Source organism: Schistocerca piceifrons, chromosome 6, assembly GCF_021461385.2.
Source record: "Schistocerca piceifrons isolate TAMUIC-IGC-003096 chromosome 6, iqSchPice1.1, whole genome shotgun sequence".
NCBI classification, from domain to species: domain Eukaryota; kingdom Metazoa; phylum Arthropoda; class Insecta; order Orthoptera; family Acrididae; genus Schistocerca; species Schistocerca piceifrons.
Genome location: NC_060143.1, coordinates 489072667 through 489091824, shown reverse-complemented (window position 1 = coordinate 489091824; position 19158 = coordinate 489072667). Strand labels below are relative to the sequence as shown.

Sequence of the window (19158 nt, the reverse complement as noted above, 5' to 3'; positions counted from 1 at the left end):
TCTAGGGGACTGATGACCTCAGAAGTTACGTCCCATTGTGAACAGAGCCATTTGAACCATTTCTGAGTACAAGTTGTACGGTTAGGGATCCTTTGGTCCACTTTGTAATTCAAGGAATGCTGTAATGTGACCGCTATGGAGTGAAAGGAATACAGTCAAGTGGCCCAAACCTCTGATTCCAAGATGGTAGCAGCCATGACCATTTCCACGTCACAGTTCCCTCAATCTTTATCTGTGATATCATCGGTGATGTCATCATCCGTATCAGTGGCGTCATCAAATCACATGCCCTTTTCGTTTCCCCTTTTGGAATCGAAATACAAGATGGTAGAAATAGCTTATGTATGTTAATGCCCTGGATCCCCCACCCCTTCCTTCCAAGTAATCACACTGAAGTATTAAACCGAGGCAGCTAATCAGCATACCTTTCTGGCGTCCTGATGGCGGCCGGTGCTGGCCAGCTTGTACGGCGTTTCAGGCACGAAGGGGAAGCAGATGACGTACAGGAGGAGCGGCGCCATGTTGGCGTAGAGGACGGCGCGGTAGGGCAGGCAGGCACCCAGCACGTAGCCGCAAAGTATGCCGCAGTTGCAGAGTAGCGACAGCATGCAGCCGAGGGCGCCGCGCGCCCCGTCGCTCGCAGTCTCGCCCACGTAAAGCGTCACCAACAGTGCTGAGCACATGCCGTGCACGCTCGCCAGAAACCTACCGTCACACCATCACCCGATGTTAACTACATTCCCTGCGTGATAATAATGACTGAAAACTTACAACAACATTTATTTTCCGACAAAATAGTCTGGAGCTTCTCGAACCATCATCACCTGACAACGTGCAATGTCCCTTGCGCTTTTTGTGAACTACAATTCCTGATCACATATCATTTCTTGCCAATCACGATCAGCCTAGAGACCGACGCTCTGTCCAATTTAACCGTGTAATATGCTATGGACTGCATTGTAAGCTACTGGCAAATACGTTCAGGGACAAAAGTCAAGGGATAGCGATATGCACATATGCAGATGACAGTAGTATTGCGTACACAATGTACAAAGGGGCATTGAATTTCTGGAGCTGTCATTTGTACTCAGATGATTCATGTGAAAAGGTTTCTGAAATGATTACGGCCGTACAATGGGAATTAACAGACTTTGAATGCAGAGTGGTAGTTGGGGATATCCCATTTCGGAAACCGTTAGGAAATCCAGTATTCTGAGATCCACAGTGTTAAGAGTGTGCTGAGAACGCCCAGTCTGTGGCATTACCTCTCACCACGGACACTGCAGTGGCTGAAGGCCTTCATTTAACGACTGAGAGCAGCAGCGTTTGTGTAGAGTTGTCACTGCTAACACACAAGCAACACTGTATGAAATAATCGCAGAAATCAATGTGGGACGTACGAGAAACGTATTCTTTAGCACAGTGCCGCGAAATATGGCGGTAATGGGCTATGGGAGCAGACAGTAATGTTATGTGAGCCTCACTGCCCTTTTTTTTAACTAATGTGTGCCTGATTTTATTCTGAGTAGCTCAGTAATGTATGTAAATACCGTAAATTAAATGTGATTCAAAAAGTACTTGAGGTGAAGAGAAGCGCAGCTGGTCAGCAAGAAATTCTTTAGAGCACAATCCCCACAACGATGGTGGTTGTGAATCTTTGAGTATGGCCTCTAAAAAAAAGACGATTTATTAAAAAACAGAGGACTGTTATTCTGTATCTTGTGGAAAGAGGACGTGTTGTTAGGCCGTCGCTCAGAACGTATTGTTACATGTAATGAAAATTGTTATTTTAGTGATAAAACCGAGTAAATTATGTGCAACAATTGCCAAACATTTATGTACACAAATTTTCTGGAAGTGAAGGGTGGAAATATCTTGTTTTTGGAAAAGGAGGTGAACTTCATTGTCGTCGCCGTCTATCAATCGACAGAATTGTAAATGTACAAAGTTCACTAAAATACAGGAAAAGAAATGCATTCTCTATAGCTTTCATTCAATACATAACAACCTCTCATAATTTCTTAATTACAGTAATTGGATTATGTTCTTGTACAATAGCATGGTGCTGAGCTCCACTGACCAATTTTGATGTAGCAGGACGTGTAGTTTGAAGGAAGTTTGTGTGCCAAGCAATCCCCTTTTCACACGAAAAACAGATTGCTGTTCGATCTTATTAACTTACAACAATGGTCCCTTAGGTATGAGAGGCCACAAAAACTTGGGCTCAAAGCTATCCGCAATACGGCCAAGTAACTAACAGAGTCGTATTTTAAGCTTTAAACAACAATAACTTCCTCCAAATTGTAATATGTCACCAACCGGTGCAGAAACTGATCATTCAAGGAGGCAGCAACCAAAGTTCTGGTACCAATTACGACTTAAAAATCTCAATCAAAAATCAATCTCTATCTCTCTCTCTCTCTCCAAACACATATATAAATATTCATATTATTAAGATGAAAGTCATTTTACGCTAACGGCATGACATCACTTGCAATGCCTCTCCTGGGCCCTCTGATCGTATTGATAACACCCTAGACGACTGGATAACCATGGACTGTTCAGATGATTCTCGATTTCAGTTGGTAAGAGCTGATGGTAGGATTCTAGTGTGGCACATACCCCATGAAGCTATGGGTCTGTCAACAAGTCACAGTACAATATGTTGGTGGCTCCATAATGGTGTTTGCTGTGTTTACATGGAATGGACTGGGTTCTTTGGTCAAAGTGAACCTATCACTGACTGGAAATGGTTATGTTCGGTTACTTGCAGACCATTTGCAGCCATTTACGGACTCCATGCACCCAAAGACCTGTGGAGTTTTCGCCGGGCTACAGTTCATCACGACTGGTTTCAGAAACATTCTGGACAATTTAAGCAAATTATTCGGTTTCCCAAATTGCATCACATGAATCCCATCAAACATTTCTGGGACATAATCAAGAGGTCAGTTGGTGCACCAAATCCTGCACCGGCAACAATTTCGCAATTATGGACTGCTATAGAGATAGCATGGCTCAATATTTCTGTAGGGGACTTCCAGGGACTTGTTGAGTCCATGCTACATCGAGCTGCTGCACTACGCTGGGCAAAAGGTGGTCTGACACGATAATAGGAGGTATCCCATGACTTTTTTCAACTCAGTGTATGTTTCCCAGTCAGTCTTCATTTCTGTTCAGTCGTGATCAATCGCTGGACCGACGCCCTTTCGAATTAAATCGCGTAATCTGCTATGGACCACATTGCACACAAACTGGAAAATACATCTTACAAAACAAAAACCGTATACAGCTGTATGATAATCTTTAATGGGACACTGCTGGTTTCATCCTGAGGTATATATCTATACAGAAAAAAATCTGAATGGCAATCCACATGGTTCAGCAGAACCACATCATATCAGTACAATCACAAAACCCAAATAATGCCAATCACTAAACTAACATATAGTATTTTAAGGCATTAAAGATATGAGTGCAGGAAAGAAGAAATACCTATCCTTCACCTGAAAAACGACATTACCAGCCAAAAATCAGAGGCTAAGGTTTTAGTAACCAATATAATGGAACAGCCAAACACAGTGTAGTTTCATCTTGACTCTCCCCAAAATGATATAATTATTTGTTCAAAAATTATGTTTGCAGTATTACCACATCTAAAATACGTCAGCGACACACACACACAAACACACACACACAAAAACACGCACACACAATCCTGTATTACGAAATATGACGCCAAAAGTATTTTAAACTATATTATCATTACTGACTACAATAAATCCTGCCATCCTGTCTAAGACAGACAATGGCACGGCCTTATGGTTTGAGGTGCAATAAATACAATTTTCTTTCACTTTTGGTGTTCCTGGAGGGTACGCTAACCAGCACTTGGTATGTGCAGAATGCTGTGAGACCCATTCTTTTGCTGTTCTTGCAACTGGAAGATAATGTTTTGTTCCAACAAGATAATGCTCTGCTGCACACTTCCTGTGAAATTTAACGTGCCCTGCAAGACGAGCAGCAACTCCTCTGGCCAACACATTCTCTGGTCTTGTTTCTGATGAAGCATGTGTGGGATATGATGGGACAAGAAGTGACTCGTGTGACTCATCAGCCACCGGCCACTGTGACCGAGCGGTTCTAGACGCTCCAGTCCAGGTTCGAATCCTGCCTCGGGTATGGCTGTGTGTGATGTCCTTAGGTTAGTTAGGTTTAAGAAGTTCTAAGTCTAGGGGACTGATGACCTCAGATGTTAAGCCCCATAGCGCTTAGAATCATTTGAACCATTTTGAGTCATTAGCCAATCATGATAATGATCTGTAAATGTAATCAATTAATGTACTCCATATGCACTGTAGCTACCTTAATCTTGAATAAATTGGAAATCTCTAAAAGTATTTTTTTTTTTTTTTGGGAATGTAGTTTGAAGGGAATTTTGATATACATTGGGGCAAGTTGATGCAGTTTGAAGGGCAAGTTGATTTACTTTTGGAGCAATCTGATTCAGTCTGAAGGGCTACTTGATACAGTTTCAGGAACAGTTTGATACAGTTCATGAGTAAGTTGTACAGTTTCAGGGGCTAGTTGCTACATTGTAAGGGAGGTGGGGAAGTAGATACAATTTCGCTGTGGCATGAAGGGTAATTTCAGTGACCTGTTCCATTTCTTCAAATAATGATCCGTTCTATTTTTTTAAACATTGACTAGCTGTGGTTCTGAAATGGTTATCTGTTTCGTTTCTTAGTCATGTAGGAGAGTGGTGTCCACTCAAGAGGGAATGTTGGCCATACAAGAAGGAACAGTGGTCACCCATGGTAGTCTACCACCATTACCCATTCACTGTCACCTGTTATCATTCACCCACTACCTGTTAACTTTTTACCATTTACTGTTACCTCTTACCCGTTTACTGTTATCCATTAGCTGTTTAACGTTTACTGTTACTCATTTTCCGGTTATCATTTACTGTTTACCTGTCACCATACACCAGTCACCATTTATAGTTTACCATTTATTGTTACACATTATCTGTTCACAATTTCTTGTTACCCATTACCTTTTATCCATTTACCATTACCCATTATGCACTGATCATTCACCATTTACTATTACCATTTCGTATTGACCATTTAGTTTTCACCATTTACCATTGTGCATTTACCATTCATGTTTGCATTTCACAGTGCACCATTCATATCCACTCTCTTTTGAGCATCATTCTCTGCATTGACCACAACTCTCTTGCCTATCCATCGACAGCCATCATTCTCTCCACTGACTATAATTCTCCAGTGCCCATCATTCTCTCCATTCACAATTATTTTCTCCATTGCCCATAATAGTCCACTGACTATCTTTCTCTCCAGCGACCATGATTCTCCACTGATCCTCATTCTCTCCACAGACAATCATTCTGTCTACTGACTATAATTGTCCACTAGCCATAATTTCCCATTAACCATTATTCTCCGCTCAACATCATTCTCTCCACCTGACAGTATACCGGGTAACAGTGATCAGATATTTCCACGCCTACCTCATCTACTGTACTGCCCCACCTTTATCTTTAATCACACATGCACAATGGTTCCACATTTGCCTCATCATCATCTATCTGATTTATACACAACAGTAAATTTCCTCTCACTGTAATGCTTAGTTTAATGAGGCAACAACGTTACATATTACAGAGGGGAAGGTAGGCTGTAATATCTACTTTAATGAGGAAACGACATTATAATAAATTACAGGGGGCATACAGATTTCCCCCTCTAGTTTCCGCAGCTTAACATAGAAGATAAGAACGTTTTGCACTGTGCTGGGGGTAGGCATCTTGATATTACTGTATGGATTCCAAGATGTATGGTGAGTTGCTTAGTGCTGTGTTGTCATCGTTTACTTTGCTAATTATTGGTGCCCGTTAGGCTTTAGGTTAGATCTGCAGCAGTGTTTGTATCTGTGTTTTTATATACAGTTTATACAGTTTATATACAGTTTTATTTAGATGAGTCTAATGTCTGGTACAGATGTCGTACTACTGCCTTCTACTAATCTATAATTGTTTAAGTAGTGCCAACAGGCGACCTAGGTGTAAAGTAAGTTCCACAGACAATTTACATGTGGAAAAATTTAATTTGAAGGTTCATAGAGCTTGAAAAGTTTGGTACCTCGGTCCAGCGTTCGTCGTAATGAGTGTTGTTTAACATAGAAGTTTTTATTAGCAGTATCGATATGCAAGCTTTGTTCATTAAGTAATCCATAGGATTTAGACGTAGCAATATTAATCTGAAGATCCACTGTGGTTACCAATTGAGAGAAATCTTACGTATTTAGAGAAATAATACAAAGTTACTTTGCTTTAATTTTCATAGACATATGTAATCATACTTGCATATTATGATAATCAGCCTCCATGTGTGTTTATATTTTTGCACTGCATAAATAACAAATAATTTTATCAAGGAATTTACTTGCGAGATATCGATTCTGTCATTGTCTTTAGTGAAGTTACGTCTGTGCCGCTGCCTTTTGTGTGTGTTTTTATTTATAAACAAAGCAATCATTTTTCAGTGTAAATGATGTATTGATGAGTCCTTGTCACGCTGAGTTGCTGCACTACGCTTGGAAAAAGAAGATCCGACACGGTATTGAGATGTTTTCCATTACTTTCGTCACGTCAGAGTACAGCGCCGACATTGGTGCGCTTGTTCGATACCCAAGGGCTCCGACTTCGATACCCAGTGCTTCTTGGAAGTTACTAGTTGTTGAGTGTCAGTTATAGATAGAAAGTTTAAGGTATAACAGCATAATGTAAGGATGCGGTAATCTGAGCTCAATTTTTAAATGGTGAGTGGTATTCTGAACAGACTGAAAGTGTCGCTTTGGGTTGCCCTCTCTCACTCCTGGTGGCCAATCTATTTACGGAAGATTTTGACGAGAAAAGTGCTCTGCAATTTCAAAACCGTGGTTGCTCTGGAGATGTGTTGGTGATATATTCGTAGTGTGGCCCCACGGTGGGGATAAAATGCTGGAGGCTTTGGAGAATCTTACTTACATTGAGACAATTTCAAGTTTGCCGTGGAGTGGGAGAGGAATGGCTGTCTACCTTATCTGGACGGAGTAGGTTGACGGATTGAGGATGAGTGTTACCTTAATGCCAACCATGAAGATTTATATTTGCTGGTCCCAGCTGCAGACTAAGCCAAGGAAGTTGAAAAGTGAAGAGATTTAAAGCCTACCATGTTCCTACCATATACGGCAACTGTTTCTTCAAAAGCTTCCAGAAACTTAAAGAAGGATAAAGTGCGTGTGATACTTTTCCGTGGTCAGGCAGGCTGCTCAGACGAGACAAGGGCTTGCATCTCTATTACTCATGTAAAACACTCGTTTCTCGTCTGCTCTCTGAGGGAATGTTTTGTTCTGGACCTTCGCTGCCTGCCAGTCTGATAGATGCCACCAATTTTAATGATTAATCCATTCGATAAACAGTGCGTGTAGAGGCTCCATGTATTTTTTGAGTACTTCCATTTTTGTTGCATTAGTTTTATGCAGACTGGCGCTGATATGTCGACCGTGTTATCTGCGACGAGTGCGCATGTTGCTCCAATGTATAACTTTATATCTAGTGCTTTCAGCCTTTACTTATTTAACTAGGCATCCTTGGTCACTCGAAAATCAGTCGCCGACTCGCCTTTAAGATGGCCGTGAGATTAACCGGCGAAATATCAGAAGATTAGTTCTTTGTGTCCCGGACGCATACGGAGAACCACTGAATATTCCTCCAGCCGGGAAAATTTCAAGAACCATATCATGAGATACTTGAAGTGCTTCATTCTGCCCATTTCAAATAAGAAACTAAAACTGACTGGAGATTTAGAGAGGTAAGCTAAATATACAGAAGACTTAGTGTTATTGGCTAATACAGAAACACCAGAGTGAACTTGAACTCCTTGACACTGAATCACATGTAGCCTGTTGTGTCGCTACGGTTCGTCTTCAGAATAGTTCAAATGGCTCTGAGCACTATGGGACTTAACATCTGAGGTCCTCAGTCCCCTAGAACTTAGAACTACGTAAACCTAACTAACCTAAGGACATCACACACATCCATTCCCGAGGCAGAATTCGAACCTGCGACCGTAGCGGTCACGCGGTTCCATACCGAAGTGCCTAGAATCGCGCGGCCACATCAGCCGGCTGTTCGTCTCGGATTTGGCGCAAACGACTAGTGAGTTTACTCCATAGAATTACTATGCACATTTACTTTGGACGAGGACCTGCAGAGAATGGACACTTCGTGCTGGGATTGGCTGTTGACTCGTGAGGTGCTGCGCATAAATATGCCGAATGACTGTTATTGATGTGTTGGCAGAAGAGCCAACACCGTGTTGCTAGAGGAGGCCGAAATGCACGCGTTTAAGCTCACGCAAACTGGCGTGAGGTCTGGAACAGGACAATGTAATTAATATAGCCAATAAGGTACGTTGTTGCTGGAATACTTAACTTTAATCCATAATTGGTGTACATCGCTCTTGACGGTACATTAATAACAATCTCAATATAAACTGGTAATGGCGCCTTGCTAGGTCGTAGCAAATGACGTAGCTGAAGGCTATGCTAACTATCGTCTCGGCAAATGAGAGCGTAATTGTCAGTGTAGCATCGCTAGCAAAGTCGGCTGTACAACTGGGGCGAGTGCTAGGACGTCTCTCTAGACCTGCCGTGTGGCGGCGCTCGGTCTGCAATCACTGACAGTGGCGACACGCGGGTCCGACGTATACTACCGGACCGCGGCCGATTTAAAGGCTACCACCTAGCAAGTGTGGTGTCTGGCGGTGACACCACAGTTATTATAATGTTACATGATTGCAGAAAAATAACTGACAGCAGTCACATCCATCAAATATCTAGGAGTATGCGTTCAATTGCGATATAAAGAGGAACGATCATATGAAACTAATCGTGGTCAAGGGCGCCGACTTGGGTGCTTATCAGTGGCGGAGCTCCCACATCCTTTGAAGCCATTATCTCAACAATCAAAACGATAACAATCCAGATTACATGAAAAAAAAACACTGAAATCTTAACCACCCCGCTGTTATGTTAATAATAATAATTAAAAAAAGTTGTTCACGTAGTCTGTAACAAGCAGCTTCCTTGTACCTTGCGCCGGCCGGGGTGGCCGAGCGGTTCTAGGGACTACAGTCTGGAACCGCGCGACCACTACGGTCGCAGGTTCGAATCCTGCCTCGGGCATGGATGTGTGTGATGTCCTTAGGTTAGTTAGGTTTAAGTAGTTCTAAGTTCTAGGGGACTGATGACCTCAGAAGTCAAGTCCCATAGTGCTCAGAGCCGTTTGAACCATTTTGAACCTTGTATCTTGGATTACTCTTTATTGCTGCTCAATACTGATAAGCAAATATTTTAAAACAATTATTAACGAATGTAGTATATTGCAGCGCGTCACTTGTAAGGAAACATGAAAGCAATCCGAAAAGGCGGGATCCCGTTCACAGTATAGTACGACTGTTATTCTGGGGAGCTGATTCGTGGGAGAGGATCAAACAGCGAGATCATACTTCTCCTCGGATTAGGGAAGGAAGTCGGCTGTGCCCTTTCAAAGGAACCATCTCAGCATTTGCCTGAAGCGAGTTGGGGAAATCAGAGAAAACCTAAATCAGGATTACTGGGCGCGGGTTTGAACCGTTGTCCTCCCGAATGCGAGTCTAGAGTGCTAACCACTGCGCAACTTCGCTCGGTATTCTGGTGAGTGCGTTTGACTTGGCCAGAGAAAGACAAGCAACGGGGAGGGGGGGGGGGGGGTTGCTTCGTTGCCTTTGCTCAAAGACGTCCGAAACAAACAGATATGTCCTAGAGGTCAGAAATTTTAGCTTTCATCTCAGTGTTTCAATAGGTGACAAAATTTATTTTATTTTCTTTTTACCAAAGCAAAAATTTTATGGGTGCGGCGCACCCACAAGATTATGTATGTGGGTCCTCGAGCCCTGGCGTACCCAGGTAGTCGACGAGCATGATCTCGGCGGGACAGACGCCCGACTGAGGTTCACTGAAAGAATCTCAGGAAGTGTGGTCCACCTGCAGAGAGATAACTTGCTAAACCCTCTTTCAACCAATACTTGAATAATACCTACTTCGTCATTCTGAGACCCATACCAGATAGGGCCAATAGAAGAAACAGAGAAAATCCAAAGAAGAGCAGCGCATTTCGTTACAGGTTTATTCAGTAGGCGTGAAAGCAAGCAACATGGTTATTCTCAGGCAACTGAAGCGTCTGCTACAGGAGAGGCGTTCTGCATGATGTTGCCGTTTACTGTTTGAGTTCAGACTGCAGAATTTCCTAGAAACGTCAGCCAGTATATTGCTGCTGCCTACGTATATCTCGCGAAAAGATCGTGAAGATAAAATTGGAGAGATTCGAGCTCACACGGGGGTTTATCAGCAGTCGTTCTTCCCGGGAACCATACACGAATGGAACAGGAAAAGGGAGAACTGACAGCGGTTCACAAAGCACACTCCGTCACCGCTGTAAGGTGGCTTGCGGAATATGCAAGAAGATGTAGCTGTGCATATACTCTTCCAAACAACATCAAACAAAATACATGTTCTGTATACCTTCATTCCTATCCAGTTGTTGCGTAAACAACCGTGCCCTCGACGTCGTTTTGATGCGATAGCTCTCTCACAAACTTATTAATTGGTAAATTTTCTGTAATTAAACACCGCCTGTCATGACTGATGTAAAATTCTTGTTTTTTCGTCGTGTTATTTATATAGTGTGTCAGAGAAGCCCGCGTACTTCTTTTAACTGTTCAGTAATGAAGTTGTTGCTCTAACGGTACGGCTTTGAAACTGACGAAAAGCGCTGTTGTTAGTATTGTTTTGCTTCGGCTCTGTATAGAATTGTTTCAGTTGCGAATCATGGCTGATGTTATCGGACGCAGTTACAGTGCTGAGAGGCGATTAGTGGTGGCTCTGTGGATGCACGAACGCACACAGACGCAGCAAAAAAGGACGGAGATAACGAGGAAGTTTAGACGTCGGTTTCGCAAGGCCCTAAGTCGTTAAGCAATTTGATTTCATTGGGAAAAACGTAATTTTATTTCAAGCAGTGTCGAAGACAGGCTGTGTACGTGACGTAAGAAAATGAGAGAGGAGACGAGTGCCGCAGTCGCTCAGTCCGTTGTAATGTCTCTGATGTTTGGTCACTTAACAGTGATATAAAATGTCTGACAGGCAGCGAAGTGAAATCTGAAAAGGAACTGAAAATGTTTCTCTTGACAACTTTTCGTGTCGCGTCTGTGATGTGATAGTGATACGCAAAAGAACAAGGAGTCCAAGCGCTCCCCCCCCCCCTCCCCCATGAAAAGCACGACCACACCATAACACCAGCGCCTCCGAATTTTACTGTTGCTACTACACACGCTGGCAGATGACGTTCACCGGGCATTCGCCATACCCACACACTGCCATCGTCACTCCACACAACATTTTCCCACTATTCAATCGTTCAATGTTTACCCACCTTACACCAAGCGAGGCGTCATTTGACATTTACATGCTTGATGTGTGGTTTGTGAGCAGCCGCTCGACCATGAAATCCAAGTTTTATCACCTCCCACCTAACTGTCTTAGTACTTCTAGTGGATCCTAATGCAGTTTGAAATTCCTGTGCGATGGTCTGCATAGATGTCAGCCTATTACCACATTACGACCCTCATCAACTGTCGGTGTCCGCAGCTCGTGGTCGTGCGGTAGCGTTCTCGCTTCCCACGCCCGGGTTCGATTCCTGGCGGGGTCAGGGATTTTCTCTGCCTCGTGACGACTGGGTGTTGTGTGATGTCCTTAGGTTAGTTAGGTTTAAGTAGTTCTACGTTCTAGGGGACTGATGACCATAGATGTTAAGTCCCATAGTGCTCAGAGCCTTCGACTGTCGGCGGCATCTGTCTGTCAACAGACGAGGTCGGGCTGTACGCTTTTGTGCTGTACGTGTCCCTTCACGTTTCCACTCACTATCGAATCGGAAACAGTGGACCTAGGGATGTGTAGGACTGTGTCAATCTCGTGTATAGACCCCAATCACCTGACCACGTTTGAAATCCGTGAGTATCGGGGAGCGGCCCCATTCTGCTCTCTCACTATGTCTAATGACTACTGAGGTCGCTAATATGGAGTTCCTGGCAGTTGGTGGCAGCACAATGCACCTAAAATGAAAAGCGTATTATTTCGGGGGTGTACGGATACTTTTGATCGCATAGTGTAAGTGATTTACATTGCAAGATCACAGGTCAACGTAAGTGCGAGGTAAGCCATTGCAGATATGAAATGCTGGTACATTAATAAACTGCTTAACCGCCAGAATGTAGAATGCGAGCATGCAAACGTTCATCATTTTGTTGTACAAGTGCCGAATTTCAGAGTGTGTGATGAAGTTCTATGCCTGTCGCACTGGGTCGGGCAATACAAGGACGGTCAGTGACGCTTGTGGATGACGCTGGAGTTGTCGTTCGCTGATGTTCCACATGTGCTCTATCGAAAACAGATCTGGTGATCGAGTAGTCCGAGGCAACATGTCAACACAATGTAGAACATGTTGGATTACAACAGCGGTATGTGGGCGAGCGTTATCCTGCTGGGAAACATCCCCTGAATTGGTGTTCATGAATGGTAGGCCAACAGTTCGAATCATCAGACTGACTACAAATTTGCAGTCAGGATGTTTGGGATAACCACGGGAGCGCTCCTGCTGTCACAGAAATCGCACCCAGACCGTAACTCCAGGTGTAGGTCCAGTATGTCTCGCACGCAGACAGGTTCTTTCCAGGCCGTCAACTGACAACTTTCTAACCAACATATGGCCATCACTGGCACAGAGGCAGAACGAGCTTTCATCAGAAAATACAACAGAACTACACACTGCCCTCTAATGAGCTCTCGCTTGACACCAATGAGTGGAACGCACGATACAATGCGTCTGGCTGGGAACTGTACTTAACGTAATCGATTTGTAACAGCCTGTCGTGTCACTGTGGTGCAACTGCTGCAGATGTAGTATAACGTGTCAAATGTGTCAGTCATATGCCGAACACGATGGTCTTCCCTCCCGGTAGTGCCACGAGGACGTCCGGAGCCCGCAGTCTTATTGCGACAGCACACTCTCGTGACCGCTGCTAGCAGTCACGTACATTGGCTACATGCCTATCAAGTCTTTCTGCGATATCGTAGAAGGAACATCCAGCTTGTCGTAGCTCTGTTACATGACCTCGGTCAAACTCAATGAGGTGTTGATAATGACACCTTTGTCGCCTTATAGTCATTCTTGAGCAACATTAAGTCACGACTCAAGCTGATAAAAGCGATCCCTTGCCGCAAGACAAGTAAGTTTCTGGAAAACATGTTGAAAAATCGCTACTTCAGTGTGAACGTAGGTCAATCTACGAGTAAATCCTACTCAATAAACAATGAGCTCCCACAGGGATCAGTGTTGGCTCCCCTTCTCTTCAACCTATACACGAGCGACATGCCAGCAACTAAATCGCAAAAATTCTGCTATGCAGATGACATTGCAATAGCCACTCAGAGCAAGACATTCGAAGAGGGGGAAGCTACTCTGTCAACGGATCTTCAACTTCTTAACCAATATTATACGAAATGGAGATTCTGCCCAAATTCAAATAAAACTGAGGTAATCGTATTCCACCTGAACAATCATGAGGGCCACACCGGATTAGCCGTGCGGTCTGAGGCGCTGCAGTCATGGACTGTGCGGCTGGTCCCGGCGGCGGTTCGAGTCCTCCCTCGGGCATGGGTGTGTGTGTTTGTCCTTAGGATACTTTAGGTTATGTAGTGTGTAAGCTTAGGGACTGATGACCTTAGCAGTTAAGTCCCATAAGATTTCACACACATCATCATCATCATCATCATCATCATCATCAATCATGAGGCAAAATGAGAGTTACAAGTAACAGTCTGCAGTGAGCGATTGACGCACAACAGCCATCCAAAATATCTAGGAATCACTCTGACCGGTCAATAACCTATAAAAAACACCTAGAAATAACCAGTCAAAAGATAAAAAATCGAAATAATATATTAAGAACGCTGACTGGAACCTCCTGGAGAGCTCAAGCTAACACCCTACGCACCGCAGCACAATCTCTTGTTTACTCGGTGGCACAATATGCGCCCAGTCTGGTACAAGAGCACACACACGAAGAAAATAGATGTCCAGCTTAATACCACCATGAGGATTGTCTCATGAACTCTGCAATCAACTCCGCTGGCCTGGCTTCATGCCCTTTGCAATATAGCTCCTCCTTCCTTCATTAGGCAACAAGCAGCTATCCGAGAATGGAAGAAAATTAATGACCCCTCTGTCTCTGAAGATATACCTATCCGAAAAATATTGAACCATCTACCAACTACCCGCCTAAAATCCAGGTAACCTATATGGGAAGACGAAGTCCTCAGATTCCCAGAAAGGTGCGGCACAGCAAGGGAATGGAGGCAATATTGGTCGCTGAATAATCACCATCCTCTCATCACTGATTTTGATCCTTCGATACCGGTGGAAGGAATGCAAATGCCCAGAAGAACTTGATGCAGACTTAACCGTGTGAGGCCATTCTCCACAAATGGAAACTCACTGGTGACCCACGATGCGACTGTGGTGCAGAAGAATAAGCAATTCCTCACCTGATCTTCGAATGTCCTGCGAGGAGGTTTGAAGGAGAATGGAGGGATATCATGAATGATACTCCACGTGCTGTTCAGCGGGTCACCTGCTTAGATGTGGACTTGTGTAATAGCTGCAGTGGCTGTCTCCCTAATCTTTCGCATATGATTGTTTGCAATCAATCATTTAATAAAATATTTGTAATTCGTTGATTATATTAATTAATAGTATGTGTGCAATTTTACTCTGTAGATGCCACGCGCTAAATAGAAATAAATAAAAACGACGTCCAATCTCGAAGCTAACTAATGATCACGACCGTTACAGCATGAATATTAAAGCAAACCTGATTTGCGTCCTCATAGTGGGTCTACAAGAGCCACTCTTATGCGTCTGGTGCGAAATTTGAACAGACACCATGTTTCAGATGTAGAAACACGCCTACCAACTTTCGTTTATGTCGCACAGTTCCTTATTGGTTTTGTGACTTTTCTGCCGTATGTGTATGTCTGACAGACAGCAAAGTGAAATTTGAAAACGAGCTGAAATCGTTTCTCCTTGACATCTCACTGTGTTGAATAGTTTAATTCCTGTTATTGTCATGTGTAGATGGTGTTGGGTAGGAATTGCTAACTCGTACCTATACTTTTCATAATAATAATAATGAAAATAAAAACAATACAAAAAACTTATAAATGAGCAGCATATAGCCGTGTTTACAAATTAATGTGAAAGTAGAATGACTCGTTCCACACCATAAAGATATACAGGGTGGTCCATTGATAGTGACCGGGCCAAATATCTCACGAAATAAGCGTCAAACGAAAAAACTACAAAGAACGAAACTTGTCTAGCTTGAAGGGGGAAACCAGATGGCGCTATGGTTGGCCCGCTAGATGGCGCTGCCATAGGTCAAACGGATATCAACTGCGTTTTTTAAAATATGAACCACCACTTTTTATTACATATTCGTGTAGTACGTAAAGAAGTATGAATGTTTTAGTTGGACCACTTTTTTCGCTTTGTGATAGATGGCGCTGTAATAGTGACAAACATATGGCTCACAATTTTAGACGAACAGTTGGTAACAGGTAGGTTTTTTAAATTAAAATACAGAACGTAGGTATGTTTGAGCATTTTATTTCGGTTGTTCCAATGTGATACATGTACCTTTGTGAATTTATCATTTCTGAGAACGCATGCTGTTACAGCGTGATTACCTGTAAATACCACATTAATGCAATAAATGATCAAAATGATGTCCGTCAACCTCAATGCATTTGGCAGTACGTGTAACGACATTCCTCTCAACAGCGAGTAGTTCGCCTTCCGTAATGTTCGCACATGCATTGACAATGCGCTGGCGCAAGTTGTCAGGCGTTGTCGGTGGATCACGATAGCAAACATCCTTCAACTTTCCCCACAGAAAGAAATCCGGGGACGTCAGATCTGGTGAACGTGCGGGCCGTGGTATGGCGCCTCGACGACCAATCTACCTGTCATGAAATATGCTATTCAATACCGCTTCAACCGCACGCGAGCTATGTGCCGGACATCCATCATGTTGGAAGTACATCGCCATTCTGTCATGCAGTGAAACATCTTGTAGTAACATCGGTAGAACATTACGTAGGAAATCAGCATACATTGCACCATTTAGATTGCCATCGATAAAATGTGGGCCAATTATCCTTCCTCCCATAATGCCGCACCATACGTTAACCCGCCAAGGTCGCTGATGTTCCACTTGTCGCAGCCATCGTGGATTTTCCGTTGCTCAATAGTGCATATTATGCCGGTTTACGTTACCGCTGTTGGTGAACGACGATTTGTCGCTAAATAGAACGCGTGCAAAAGATCTGTCATCGCCCCGTAATTTATCTTGTCCCCAGTGGCAGAACTGTACACGACGTTCAAAGTCGTCGCCATGCAATTCCTGGTGCATAGAAATATGGTACGGGTGCAATCGATGTCGATGTAGCATTCTCAACACCGACGTTTTTGAGATTCCCGATTCTCGCGCAATTTGTCTGCTACTGATGTGCGGATTAGCCGCGACAGCAGCTAAAACACCTACTTGGGCACCATCATTAGTTGCTGGTCGTGGTTGATGTTTCATATGTGGCTGAACACTTCCTGTTTCCTTAGATAACGTAACTATCCGGCGAACGGTCTGGACACTTGGATGATGTCGTCCAGGGTACCGAGCAGCATACATAGCACACGCCCGTTGGGCATTTTGATCACAATAGCCATACATCAACACGATATCGAACTTTTCCGCAATTGGTAAACGTTCCATTTTAACACGGGTAATGTATCACGAAGCAAATACCGTCCGCACTGGCGCTTTTCGTGGATGATGCTGTAGTATACAGAGAAGTTGCAGCGTTAGAAAATTTCAGCGAAATGTAGGAAAATCTGCAGCGGATAGGCACTTGGTGCAGGGAGTGGGAACTGACCCTTAACATAGACAAATGTAATGTATTGCGAATACAAAGAAAGAAGGATCCTTTACTGTATGATTATATGATAGCGGAACATACACTGGTAGCAGTTACTTCTGTAAAATATCTGAGAGTATGCGTGCGGAATGATTTGAAGTGGAATGATCATATAAAATTAATTGTTGGTAAGGTGGGTGCCAGGTTGAGATTTATTGGGAGAGTCCTTAGAAAGTGTAGTCCATCAACTAAGGAGGTGGCTTACAAAACACTCGTTCGACCTATACTTGAGTATTGCTCATCAGTGTGGGATCCGTACCAGGTCGGGATGACAGAGGAGATAGAGAAGATCCAAAGAAGAGCGGCGCGTTTCGTCACAGGGTTATTTGGTAAGCGTGATAGCGTTACGGAGATGTTCAGCAAACTCAAGTGGCAGACTCTTCAAGAGAGGCGCTCTGCATCGCGGTGTAGCTTGCTGTCCAGGTTTTGAGAGGGTGCGTTTCTGGATGAGTTATCAAATAATTGCTTCCCCCTGCTTATACCTCCCGAGGAGATCACAAATGTAAAATTAGAGAGATTCGAGCGCGCACGGAGGCTTTCCGGCAGTCGTTCTTCCCGCGAACCATACGCGACTGGAACAGAAAAGGGAGGTAATGACAGTGGCATGTAAAGTGCCCTCCGCCACACACCGTTGGGTGGCTTGCGGAGTATAAATGTAGATGTAGATGTTAGTGATACCACGTACTTATACGTCTGTGACTATTACAGCGCCATCGATCACAAAGCGGAAAAAGTGGTCCAACTACAACATTCATATTTCTGTATGTACTACACGAATATGTAATAAAAAAAGGGGGTTCCTATTTTAAAAAAAACGCAGTCGATATCCGTTTGACCTGCGGCAGAGCCATCTAGCGGCCCAACCATAGCGCCATCTGGTTTCCCCCTTCAAGCTAGACGAGTTTCGTTCCTTGTAGTTTTTTCGTTTGATGCTTATTTCGTGGGATATTTGGCCCTGTTACTATCCCTGTGTAGTGCAAATGATGCATGGAACATGAAACTGGCTAACTAACTTGCCTAGCGGTATAGAGAGCTGCGACCTCGGTGGACGACATGAGGACGACGCACGCCGCAAGCTGTAGCGGCGCGGCGAGGTATCCGAGTGTCTTGCGGTCGACGTGCGAGGTGAGTGCGGCCAACAGGGGCAGCACGCAGAGACCGCCGAGCGGCAGCATCGACGCCACCCAGGATGCCTGGTCCGCCGTCAGCGGCTGGGCGCGGAGGCCGCTCTCTGCAGACATCAGCTGCGGCAGCGCCATCGCCGTCCACGCCACGTGCGTCCCCAGGGCGAATGTGTTCAGGTTCACTGCACATTAGCAAATGACTCCATGATTTGGTGAAATTATTACCATGTTTCCTGTTCTGCCTCTCACAAGGGAACCTCCCCATCGCACCCCCCTCAGATTTGGTTATAAGTTGGCACAGTGGATAGGACTTGAAAAACGGAACACAGATCAATCGAGAAAATAGGAAGAAACTTCCTGGCAGATTAAAACTGTGTGCCCGACCGAGACTCGAACTCGGGACCTTTGCCTTTCGCGGGCAAGTGCTCTACCAACTGAGCTACCGAAGCACGACTGACGCCCGGTACTCACAGCTTTAATTCTGCCAGTACCTCGTCTCCTACCTTCCAAACTTTACAGAAGCTCTCCTGCGAACCTTGCAGAACTAGCACTCCTGAAAGAAAGGATATTGCGGAGACATGGCTTAGCCACAGCCTGGGGGATGTTTTCATTCTGGAAATAGGAAGAAGTTGTGTGGAACTATGAAAAAAATAAGCAAAATATACAAACTGAGTAGCCCATGCGTAAGATAGGCAACATCAAGGATGGTGTGAGGTCAGGGGCGCCGTGGTCCCGCGGTTAGCGTGAGCAGCTGCGGAACAAGAGGTCCTTGGCTAAAGTCTTCTCTCGAGTGGCATCTTTACTTCATTTATTTTCGCAAAGTTATGATCTGTCC

At 44.1% G+C, this 19158-nt stretch overlaps 1 protein-coding gene across 1 annotated transcript in view; it reads right to left on the bottom strand.

The window, feature by feature from the left end:
• LOC124803411 (facilitated trehalose transporter Tret1-2 homolog) overlaps nt 1–18458 on the bottom strand; it is a 72662-nt gene extending 54204 nt beyond the window's left edge. The window contains exons 1-2 of the mRNA XM_047264596.1: nt 18217–18458; nt 426–705 (exon numbers count right to left, since the gene is read on the bottom strand). Coding sequence (XP_047120552.1) covers nt 426–705; nt 18217–18458 — 522 coding nt within the window. The remainder of the gene's footprint in view (nt 1–425; nt 706–18216) is intronic.
• Between the last annotated feature and the right edge of the window lie 700 nt (nt 18459–19158).